At 49.5% G+C, this 12,570-nt stretch overlaps 1 protein-coding gene across 1 annotated transcript; it reads left to right on the top strand.

The window, feature by feature from the left end:
- Positions 1-2,281: 2,281 nt before the first annotated feature.
- FITM2 (fat storage inducing transmembrane protein 2) lies at positions 2,282-7,815 on the top strand. Its single transcript, XM_082670650.1, has 2 exons — positions 2,282-2,497; positions 4,509-7,815. The coding sequence occupies exons 1-2, from the start codon at positions 2,325-2,327 to the stop codon at positions 5,122-5,124; spliced, it is 789 nt and encodes a 262-aa protein (XP_082526776.1). The 5' UTR covers positions 2,282-2,324; the 3' UTR covers positions 5,125-7,815.
- Positions 7,816-12,570: the final 4,755 nt, after the last annotated feature.

The following is a 12,570-nucleotide window of genomic DNA, read 5'->3' as shown; positions in this document are numbered from 1 at the left end:
GCATTTCGTCAAGGGGGACCACTTAGCTAATAATGTCCAGTGTATCTCCCTGTTCTTTATTTTATTTATTTATAAATTTATAAATTTATTTATTTAGGCTGCATTGTGTCTTTGTTGCTGTGTGCAGGCTTTCTCCAGTTGCGGCGAGCGGGGGCTACTTTTCATTGAGGTGTGCAGTCTTCTCATTGTGGTGGCTTCTCTTGTTGTGGAGCATGGGCTCTAGGCGCGTGGGCTTCAGTAGTTGTGGCATGCGGGCTTAGTAGTTGTGGCTCGCGGGCTCTAGAGCGCAGGCTCAGTAGTTGTGGTGCATGGACTTAGTTGCTCCGCAGCATGTGGCATCTTCCCGGACCAGGGATCGAACTCGTGTCCCCTGCATTGGCAGGCGGATTCTTAACCACTGCACAACCTGGGAAGTCCTACCTCCCTGTTCTTAACCATTATGCAGCTTGCTATGGAAAGTAACAATAATTCAGCACCTGACAATCTTCAGGAGATACAGACGGTTTCAGATACTATTTATAAGCTGCCTTCACAATTAACATCTTGCCAGCTGTGTGGTTTTTATCTCCAATCATGAAAAGGCAAATTAGTATAATCACCAGTACCTTTGCTTTTTTCAACCTAGCTTTTTGAAGACCCAGAGACGTCTTGCTACATAAAAACTATGATCAGAGAAATGCAATTTACCGATCACCTTGAGACAGTTTTAAGGCATTAATACTTTTACTCCTATTAGTTTATTGATTCCCTGCATGAGAGATTTTAAACATCATTGTATTATACGTGTAAATCAGGCCAGTGTTTCCCAAAGTGCAGTAGCTATCCTTGGTTTAGGGACACGAGATTATTTTAGGCAGTTAGAGATGATGCATATTTCAATAGAAATTTTTTTTTGTAATAGAAAAAACATAACTGGCACACAGAATCTATTATTCCATGGATATTTCTGCTTGGGAGGCTATTGAATAAGTATCTCAGTTTTAAATGTGTGTTGTTTAAAGAAAAATGTTAAGGAATAATAGTATTGGTGGTATACGGACATAGCAAAAACAGTTAAGGTGGACGTAATGTGTTGAATGGTGACACCCCCCCCCAAAAAAAGATATGTCAAAGTCTTGATCCCTGGTACTTAGGAATGTGACCTTATTTGGAAATAGGGTCGTTGCACATATAATTAAGGATCTCAAGATGAGATTATCCTGATTTAGAGTGGACCCTAATCCAATAACTAGTGTCCTTATAAGGGACAGAAGGAGAGAGGACACACAGAGACACAGAAGGGAGAAGCCCACATGAAGACGGAGGCAAAGATTGCAGTGATGCAGCCACGAGCCAAGGAATGCCAAGACTGCCAGCAGTCACAGAAGCTAGGAGAGAGCTACGGAAAGGGTCCTCCCTCAGAGCCTCCAGAAGGAACCAATCCTGTCAGCAGCTTCATTTCAGACTCTGGTCTCCAGAACTGTCAGAGAATAAATTTCTGTTCGTTTAAGCCAACATAGTTGTGGTAATTTGTTATGGCAGCACTAGGAAACTAATACAGTGGCAAAGAAATGCCGCAAGGTTGGGAAACAATTAGACACCCAGCCATGACAGGGGATGAGTGGGTTTAACTCTGTGATAAACGAGTGACTGAGTCATCAACGCCCTCATCTGATGGCCGTTAACCCCCAGCGTCCAGCATTTTCTCTCAATACCAATCACAGTTGTTTTAAAAGTGAAAATAAAGCTAATAATTTAAAATGCAAATCTAATGGTTATTTTATGCATTTATTTTCTCATGTCCGTATGTCTGGACCACCATAATGAACCTCGAGTTCATAAACTAACTCGGGAAAGGTTGATCTCCTCTTGGCTCCCCATGTTACAGATGAGAAAACTAAGGCTCAGATGGAGGAAGCATCTCCAAGAGAGACTAAATGATGCTGGGACCACTGCTCCAATTCCTACAACTCTACGTTTATTCTTCCCCACCTCCAGCAAATATTTCCACAAGCGCTTTTTCCTCCGATCAGAGCAAGGCACAGAGGATGTGTGCCTTTCCTTACCGGGAGCATGTTACCCTGGCGGCGGGATTTCGAGAAGGCAAGGAGGCAAGCGAGGATTTTGGAAACAGGAGCGCTGCAGGGGCCGCAGGTGGCCAGGAGGGGGAGCGCGCGGGCTCCGGAGCGCGAGCGCGCGGGCTCCGGAGCGCTCACGCTCCTCGGGGGCGGGGCCTGCGAGCGGCGCGCGTGCGCTCAAAGGGAGGCGGTGGCGCCGGCCAAGACGAAGGGCCAGACGGTGGCCGAGAGGGCACGGGGAGGCTGACGGAGGCCGGCAGGTCGGGCATGGAGCACCTGGAGCGCTGCGCGTGGGCCCTCAGGGGGACGCTGGTGCGGGCAGCCGTACGGCGCTACCTGCCCTGGGCCCTGGTGGCCTCCATGCTGGCGGGCTCCCTCCTCAAGGAGCTTTCCCCTCTGCCCGAGAGCTATCTCAGCAACAAGCGCAACGTCTTCAACGTGTGAGTGCGCCCCGGGTCCTCTCCTGTCCCTGCCGTAGCTGTCGCCTTGCCCAGAGAGCCGGGGGTTAGCTGCCCTGATGGACGAGTCATTGGAAGGGGAGATCCTTCTCCCCTTCGTGATAGCAGCGTCTGCACGCGTGTCGCGATGGAGGGACCCCGGAATAGCTAGTGTCACTAGCAAGTCGCGTTTGCACACCCAAACCAGACAGTCTGAGCTTGACTGGGCAGGGTGGTGTGTGTGTCTGTGTGTGTGTAGGGGTGGGGGGTGGGAAGGGGGGTGAACCGGCCTGTGTCGCTGCTCCCCCTGCCTCCCTTTGTGGGGTTAGGAGTTGGCCCCTGCCCTGGGGGAGATGCCACCTCCCTCCTGCCTGCCAATGTCAGACCCTGCGCCTCCGCCCTAAATCTGATACCCCCCAGCTGCTGACAGAATCCCATCACACCTGGGTGGGGCAAGCAGACCTGCCTTCTTTCGCCAGCACCCCCCGCCCCCCACCTTTGAGAGCCTGTCCTAGCCCATGCCAACCCCCGTTCCAAGACAGTCGCCCCGGAGTGGAACCCTCCAGTCCGTGACCTTACCCCTGGATCTGCTTGGATTTTCTCAGTAACTCAAAGTTCATGGCAGTGGCCTAGGAACACCATCCCAGCCGGGCCCTTTGAGACTTCTCCTTAAGTCCACCCACCCCCTCCTTTTTTTTTTTTTTTTTTTTAAATCTCTTGGATTTTAAGTTTATCGACGCAAACACCGTTGCAATAGTAAAGGGAAACTCTGAAAGATAAAACTCCTCCCCTGACGTGAGCTTCGACTCTCCTTGGGAGGTGCAGTGTCTGCAGCATCTCCCAAAAGTCAGTCCAACTTTGGTTATCTACTTAAAACCCTGGTTTCTCTCTCCAGCAGTTTCCTCAAATACCTGACAGGTCTTGGCTGTGGCCAGATTCTTGCATATCAGTCCCAGGGAAGATTTTAGCGACAGGCCCTTGGGTAGTGTCTGAAGAACCTTTGGAACCCAGGAAGAGTCCTTCTGTCCTTTGTGCACCTTCCTTCCTCACCCACCCTCAGGCTGGGCTGAGAATAGGTTATGAGAGTGGTCATGGCCCCAAGCCTCTTGCATATGTGTTTACCGCACCTGGTCCCCAGCTCAGCCACCTTTGATGAGGGCAGGGGAGGCAGACAAGACAGCTGCTGCTTGATCTGGCCTGGATGAGCTGGGAGCCGAAGAGCCTGGCAGACAAGTCCCTGTCTTTTGCGAGTTGCCGTGGATTCTGGTGTTTTGCTCCACACCTCTATGCCAGTTAATTATTGAAAGGGAACTAGTGAATCATTGGCTCTGGATTTAAAAATCGTTGGGTCCCCTCAGTTCTATTTAACAGTTGAGGAAATGGAGGCCTGGAGGTGTGGTAATAAGTCAGAGTCAGGATTTGAACCTGGGTCTTCTAGCGTGAAGTCAAGCTCTGTCTGTTCATTTCTACCACATAGGAAAAAGCCTTGGTGTAGAAAAAGCCTGGGCTTTGGGGCTGGCCAAACCTTGGTTTAACCTGGGCTTGCTGGTCATGTGAGTGTGGTCCTGGCAAGTTACTGAACTATTCTTTACCTATAATATGGGGCTAGTGACACCTTCCCCCCGAGGTAACTGTGAGTATTCTATGGGAAAGTGGATGTATGTGAAAGCTCTGTAATTACTTGCCTCAGCAAATAGCGTAGTGCTTAAGATCACAGAACCTGGGTTTAAATCCCGGCTCCACCACTGATGACCTCTGCTTTGGGCATGATGCTTCTCTGTGCCTCTGTTTTCTTCTCTGTAAAATAGGGATGATAGCAGTACCTACCTCATAGAGTTGTGTAAGGATTCAATAGTTAATACACTTAAAGTACTTAGTGAGTGAAGTTGTGGTCTATAGCTTTTATCACCTATTTCTCCTTTTTCCCTCCCTCGAGAGTCCAGAGTCCTGAGTGATGACATTGTTCCCTCTCCGCCATGTCCCCGTCTTCACTTCCACTTTCTTCCTCTGCCAGGTATTTCGTCAAAATGGCCTGGGCCTGGACCTTCTGTCTCCTCCTGCCTTTCATCACCCTCACCAACTACCACCTGATGGGCAAGGCCGGCCTGGTCCTGCGGCGGCTGAGCACACTGCTTGTGGGCACGGCCATCTGGTACGTGGGCACAGCCGTCTTCGCCAACATTGAGCACTACACAGGCAGCTGCTACCAGTCGCCAGCCCTGGAGGGGGTGAGAAAGGAGCACCAGAGTAAGCAGCAGTGCCACGGGGAAGGAGGCTTTTGGCATGGCTTTGACATCTCAGGCCACTCCTTCCTGCTCACCTTCTGTGTCCTTATGATTGTGGAGGAGATGGCTGTGCTGCACGAGCTGAGGACGGACCGAAGCCACTGGCTTCACGCGGCCATCACCACCCTGGGGGTCGCCCTGGGCCTCCTGACCTTCATCTGGGTGTGGATGTTTCTGTGCACGGCCGTTTACTTTCACAACTTGTCCCAGAAAGTGTTTGGCACCCTGTTCGGTCTGCTGGGCTGGTACGGGACGTACGGGTGTTGGTATCTGAAATCCTTCTCTCCAGGACTTCCTCCCCAGAGCTCTAGTTTGAACCTGAAGCAAGACGGTTACAAGAAATAAAAGAGAAGCAAAAGGGCTGACAGCAGGACAGTGGCTAATAGATTTTCCACTTATCTTTCTTAGTTATCGACTAAATTGTTGATCCCGCTTCCTGGAGGAAGCTTACCAGGCAGTGTGTGGGGTGGGGGTGGGGTGGAGTCTGGGGGGCGAGCAAGGTCAGGCCCCAGACTGTCCCTGGTGGCATCGCCCTGTGTCACAAGCACCGCCACTCCCAATCAGGCACTTTGCGTTGCTGGCAAGACTTGACCTTAATCTGGAACATCCCTTTTGGCCGAAGAGGGCCAAGCTCTGGCTCAGCGAGAGGGCGGGATTGGGAAAGCCTCTGTTGTGTGGCTGAAGTGGGGCCGGGGCCTCAGGCCTCTCTTCTGCTGCCATCAGATGCTCCCTGATTCTTCCTTATCTTCTGTGTCAATGGCTATTAGTGGTGTTATTTAACAGTAGTTCCCTCTGGTCAGTTTTGCAGAAGCATTTATTTCCAGCAGGGTTCTTTATGAAACAACCAACTGCCTGAAAGACACATTCTGGTTGTAGTATTTATTTCGTCCGCGGAATGTCAAATATTGCAAGTGGCTCGTGATTAGCTACCAAAACAGTTAACCTGGAGTGCCTCTGCGACAGAGTATTGGATGATTTTTAGGTAACGAACATTGATACTTTTCTGTCCATGTTGTCTATTATATATTGGTTTTCGGAGCAATAAGGTTACTTCCCCCCCCCCATTGTGAGTGAATGCTTTATAGTTTTTGATAACAATCATGGCGTTTGTTCTTTGTTGACAGAACTCCAGAAAATGACTCACGACTCTGCACTTTGGCACATGTGTAGATTGCTTTGAGGGTTTTTTAGAGCACTCTTGGCCTACGGTATTGAATTCAAGCACACGGGACTCTTTTCTCTGTTAGGAATAAAACCGGAGAGCAGACGTTTTCATAACCTGCTGAATTTTAAGCTGAGTCAGGGTAATTTTGCAAAATGCATATTGGCACTGAACCTCCCCTGACCACCCGTCAGTGGTGTAGACTGAGTGGTGCTTCAGAGTTGTGTGGTAATAAGCCTTCTGTTCATCGCTGTGGCCCAAGGCACTTTTACCCTTTTGGACAAGGTTATGCTAAGTCAGAAGTGGACGAAAATATCTTCCCTTGCTTCTGATGGCAAGAAGCCAACCTGTCTGCAAAAATGTCCCTGATAAATGGCGGCTTGACTTTGGCCCACCCTCCTCTTACTTGGACCACCACCCAAACCAGACCAAACGGGCCTGTCCATCTGCCCTTGAACTCAACCTTTTATTTCCCCTTGGCAGCACTTCTCAATTTCCAGCCTTGTCCTTGTGTGGCCCTCACCTTGGGAGTGCTGGGAGTGGTGAGATGCCCTGTCCCCTGTGCCCCACCAAGGCACAGTTACTGCTCTGTGATGAGATACCCCTTCCCTCTCTCAGGGTGTCTCTTAAGCCTTTCGAACCAAGCCCCTTGCGTTTTGGATAATCATCCTGGAAGCTTCTTTGACGCCCCTCCCGCCCCAGTCAAGCCTGGTAATAGCATTAACTGATAAGCACTGCACTCGCCTGGCTTAACTCAAGCTTAGGTTGGTAGGAGTCTGAGGTCTGGAAAATCTTCAGTGTAAAATGTATTGCGTATAAATATGTACTTAAAATATGTAGTTCGTATCTCATCTGGCCACAGGTTAACCTGTATCGATCAAAATGTGGGGTGTGATACATTGTACCCAAAGGTGGCAGAAACACCTGACAGTGAGATTTCGAAGGTGTCACCGTGGTGCTTTGGGAGCGTTGGCAAGCTATGATGGGCCCCGGGAGAATTGTTTTGCCCCCTGGAGCTTACATCTGAAAACGGGGGTGGTGGAAGTGGGGCCGGGGTAGGTGGCAGGGGCTTGCTGAAGGGATTGACATCTCTCCTACGTTTCACGTTCAGCACCAAAAGGCAACAGGCACAAGGTGACGCCAGAAGTTCACTATCTCACTTAAATGTCCAGACGTTTCTCTCCTGCAGGTCTGACTCAGGCTCAGCCTTACTCTGACTCTGCGGAAAGCGTCCATTACCGAATCTTGTATATCGAGGAGTCTTCTGCCACTTCCTGTTCAGTCTTAGCACCTTTGCCTGTCTCTAGGGAACATGCTCTCAGTCCCTGTGTGACACAGCGTGGCAAGGCTGAAAGTTTAGGCAAATGTGAGATGTGGGTCCAAATCGTGTCTGACCCTGGTCAAGCCTCAATTTCCCCATCTGTAAAATGGAGGTGGTACTGTCAGGATGAAGGGAATATGTATGTGAAGTGCCCAGCACACGTGCATAGCAGGTGATAACCCCCCTGCCTCCTCTTTCTTGATTAAGCCTTTAGAACCTTATGGCTCCTCTGGAGAAGGCAGGGAAACTAATATGTTCTTTGGAGTGCCGTTTGGGGTCTGGGTGTCCTGCTGAAGTAGCCTTGTATTGTCTTTTGAAAAGCGTCTGTTCCCCAGGTGCTGAACAAGAGGGTTTTGAGGGCATCGGTGATCACAGAATACCACCGTGCTTGGTTGTCTCTCCGTGTTGAGGTTCGTTCACCGGCGCCTCATTTTCCACGTGCATCTGTCGTCGTCTGAGTACCAGATTGTATTTAGAGAATGGCTCTCACCTCTGTTATGTACACATACAGATCGTGTGTGTAAACAGGCAAATTAAACTAGAGATAATGAAATCCCACATTCCTGCATTTCGTGTGTTCTTTTCCAAAACCCTCAATTCCAGAACCAGGACAGCTCAGCCCATTTTATGAAAGGAGAGTAATTCTTACTGGAGCTACTCGCTGTGTATAGGGGAATTTCAAGGCTGTAGTCACTCTTATTTTTTTTCTCCTCAATCCTGTGACCTAAGGATATGTTGTCATGTATTTCTCAGCCTGATTTACTCCTTCCCTTTGTGCCACATCTGTGTCTCAGAGTCCTGAGGCCTGGATCAGCCGGATTTGGGAGCAGTTTTCTTGGCAGTAAGAGGAAGGTTACACAAGAGCAGTTACAAAGTTCACTCAAATGAGGTCATCTGTGAAAAAGCCCTGGAGGCCTATACCCGTGTGAGGACTTTTCGTACCTTTTAGCGCCCTCTCCCGTCAGGTCAGCCTGACCTGATTGGCCCCTCCACGTAGTATCTGTCAAAAGCCCAATGGCTCCAGGATTTGAAGCTCCTCCTTTGGCAGAACTTCCCTGTTCAGATTCCGTTGGCAGCACCAAACCCTTCTTGAGTTTATCCTGTGAGCCAGGAGCTAGGACAGGATAATGAACTCCCTCCCTCCTGGAGCTTGTGGTCCAAAATCTATCCCTTCAGAGCTTAAGGTGTGAGTGGGGTTGCAAAGTTTGATTTTGCTACCTCTGTGCGTTTTTTTTTTTTTTTTTTTTTTTTGCGGTACGTGGGCCTCTCACTGTTGTGGCCTCTCCCGTTGCGGAGCACAGGCTCTGGACGCGCAGGCCCAGTGGCCATGGCTCACGGGCCCAGCCGCTCCGCGGCATGTGGAATCTTCCCGGACCAGGACACGAACCCATGTACCCTGCATTGGCAGGCAGACTCTCAACCACTGCGCCACCAGGGAAGCCCACCTCTGTGTGTTTGAGGAATTTTCACTCCTGGAGAAGATGCATAAGGAGTCAACAACCACCATAGAGTGTTCCGAGTGCTGGCCAAGGTCAGGGCCTGGGAACACAGAGCAGGGGACATCCAGGTGCCCTGGGGAATCACGGGATATTTTCACAGCACATAGTTCTTTTGGGTCTTGAAGGATGAGAAGGAGTTCAAGCAGTTAGGCAGAGAACAGACTCCAAGGACGCGAGAACAGCATGCACAAAGGCACGGAGCTGAGCTGCCATGATTTTCATCCAGAGATCCCTTCTCAAGAAACCTAACTTTCCCCTCATGTTCAAGAGCAACAGAGATTGAAGAAAGGCAGACTGAAAGGACTGTCAGTGGAGGTCCTGGATGCGCCCTGCTATGTTATAAGGAGCACTCAGCTAGAAGTGTGAACGCCCGGCTTTGAGCTGGCTTCCACCACTGCTTTTTCTGCTCTTCTGTGTGACCTTGGCCGAGTCACTCAACATCTCTGGGTCTCAACTTCCTTATCTGATAAATGACGGACACAGACTGGTTAACCTCATCAACTCTTCTGCTCTATTCTATTTCTTTGCTCAGCTTGATGAAAAGTTCTTCCAAAGCTGGTTATGACTTTTATTTAAGGAAACAACGTGAAAAGAAGCTCGCACTCAGCTGAGGTGGCAGCTGGCTTCCCGGTGAGTGACCGGGGAGCTGATCTCTGGGCGCGCTTTATCATACCCCTGCTTTTCTCTGCATCGACAGCCTAATGCAGTGTAGACCTGATTGCTTGGCTTCCTAGGGACTTCCTGGACATGGGGAGCTGGACCTAGCTCCCAGAGGGATGAACCGCAGAAGGCTTTTTAAAAAGGTCTCCAATTTCGATATCAAGGAGAGGGTAGATTCTGTTAAGGGAAACTCCGTGCAGTATAGTCACCTTCAGAAATTGTCCCAGAAATCCCTAATACAGTCTCTGGGGTGTTTTAAAATTGAACACACACAGCGTAGAAAACAGGTCCTCCCATACCTTAGGGAGAGGGGAGATGGTAAATTGGGCCCACGTGATTAGATGGTAACCTTGTCGTATCCAGACTTAAAATGTGCAGACCCGGGAGCTCCCTGGTGGCCTGTGGTTAGGGTTACAGGCTTTCACTTCCCTGGCCCAGGTTTAGTCCCTGGTCAGGGAACTGAGATCCCACAAGCCGTGTGGCCCAGCCCAAAACAAAAACAAACCAAAAAAATGTGCAGACCTAACAATCTCAGTCTAGGGACTTAGGCTATGGGAATGTTCATAGAGGTGGGCAAAGATAAACGCAAAGATTTTATTGCAGCTATTTGTGATAGTGCAAAGTTGTCAAGATTTATCTAACTGTTGCCAATTGGTTAAATTATGGTAACCATATCAGGAATATAATGCAGTCACTACAAAGAATAAATGGTGTTATATTTAGCACGGAATCTGGTGGCAGAAAGACTCTGCGTTCATGCTGACTAGAACTTACAACTGTGTGCCTTCAGTCAGGTCAGAATCTCTGAGCCTCTTTGTGAAGGGTAAGGTGGGGATAATGCCTCACCTCATTCAACATCCATTGCCCCGCTAGGTGAGGGGCACTATGCTGGACACGGTGTTAATTCAGAGACACGGTTCTGCCCTCAGTCTAGCCAGGCACAGGCAATGAAATGAGCACATCCACACAGGGTGCTAAGCGTCAAAAGCAGAGTGTTCCCCTACGCTACCCCAACATTGTCCCAGCTCAGGCAGAGATGATTTACATAACACACTCAGAAAAGCAAAGGACGGAGGAGATTATTCTGCCTCTGCCTCCACACTGGCTGACCTTGAACAAGTTCCTCAGTTTCTTCATCTGTAAAATGGGGATAATAGAAGTACCTACCTTGTAGAGTTGTTGTGAGGATTAAATGAATTGATACTTGTAGAGGGCTTACTTAGGACAGGACCTAGTCTATGGGAGGCACTATATAAAAGTCATTCAAGTGCACAATAAGTCCCTAATGTGCCATCAATACTATAACTACTTTAAAAGCAGGAAAAAGAGGGACTTCCCTGGCAGTCCAGTGGTTAAGACTCCGCACTTCCACTGCAGGGGGCACGGGTTCAATCCCTGGTTGGGGAACTAAGATCCCACGTGCCACATGGTGTGGCCAAAAAAAAAAAAAAAAAAAATTCAGGAAAAAGAAACCCCATACGTGTCAGTGTTTTAATTTTGATTGACTCAGAGATAGTTAAAACATGCAGTCGAATGTGGAAGGCCATGTCCCAGGGCCTCTAGAATGAATGGAGTCTCCGAGACTATAGTCTGGTTTCAGGGCTAACTAGGAGGTGGGGGAGAGTGAGAAGTGTTTTCCAGGAGAGCTGAGGGGAAAGGACATCCGTGTACCTGTGGGGTCCTTTGCGCCAAGGTAAAGTAGGTGTTTGAGGTGCTGTCCACTTGCAGGTAAGCTAAGGGCTGCTTGACCCTGGTTTCCAGGCTGTGTATTTGAGGGACTGGGTTGGGAGACTTATCACTTCTCCTGTCTTCTCTGCCAGGGCATGGGTCCCCGAAGGTGTGTCCGAGTGCCTAGGAGGTGAGTGGAGGGGGGAGCCTGGGAGCCACCCCTGATTGACATCTTAATTTCTGGAGCAAAGGTATTCAGGCCCTGCCTGAGCAAGCTGCTGTCACCCTTTCCCAGCTCCACTCCTTTCATGCCTTCTTGCCTTCCATTTGCATTTCCTGAGCATGTTTCATCTGCCATGGGCCCCATGCTGCTGGGGAGTGATGCAGGGCTGAACAGGTGGGGGCGGAAGCTGAGTTATCTAGAGTTATTAGAAGCCTTGGACTGGAGCAAGCAGACTGTATTCAAATCCTGCCTATCATTCCCTCAGCTGTGTGATCTTAGGCAAGTCACTTAACCTCTCTGGGCTTGTTACTCATCTATGAAATGGGGATGATTCTTTCTACGTCATTGGTCTTTGACTGGTTTAATGAAATGATGGGTAGGAAAATAAGTTCTAAACTTTAAAATATCAAGTGCCTATGAGGACTGCTTTTTACTGAAGAGATTTACTTTGCTTGGTGAATGTCTCTCTCACAAGCCTGGGCACTGTAACTTCTACATGTCCCCAATAACCTGAAATGGCTCGGTGTCTTTAATATAATTTTTTAAATATAGCATTGACTAAAATCAATAACAACTAGCAGCATTTGTTCTGAATTTTTAAATCTGCTGCCTGACATTTTTTTTTTTTTTTTTGCGGTACATGGGCCTCTCACTGCTGTGGCCTCTCCCGTCGCGGAGCACAGGCTCCGGACGCGCAGGCTCAGCGGCCATGGCTCATGGGCCCAGCCACTCCACGGCATGTGGGATCTTCCCGGACCGGGGTACGAACCCGTGTCCCCTGCATCGACAGGCAGACTCTCAACCACTGCGCCACCGGGGAATCCCGCTGCCTGACATTTTTACTGAATTATCTCAGCTGTAGTTCCCAACAGCCTAGGCCATAGAGAAAACAGGAAGGGCTTTGGCTTCATCCCAGCTCTGCTACTGTATTACTCAGCTATTGCAGTAATAACCCCCAAACCTGATGGTTTATGACAGAAAATGCTCACAGGTAGCTGCAGCTCTGCAGATATGGGCTGGCCTCAGCTGGTGAGCTCTGCTTCAGGCAGTGGGCCAGCTGGCCTTGGTTCGAGGCCACAAGCTGGGATCAAGTCTGTTCTGCTTTCATTCTAAGGTCCAGATGAAAAGGGCAGCAACTACCTGGGGCCTGCTCTTCTCGTGATGAACACTGAGGCACCCACATGGTACGTTTAAAGCCTCTACTCCCATCACGTCCTTCCACTAACAGTCCACTGGCCCAAGCTGGTCACATGGACAG

The sequence above is a fragment of the Grampus griseus genome, assembly GCF_964374135.1.
Source record: "Grampus griseus genome assembly, chromosome: 14".
Classification (NCBI taxonomy): Eukaryota; Metazoa; Chordata; class Mammalia; order Artiodactyla; family Delphinidae; genus Grampus; species Grampus griseus.
The sequence above is the reverse complement of the archived record's forward strand: the minus strand, read 5'-3'. Positions and strand labels throughout refer to the sequence as shown.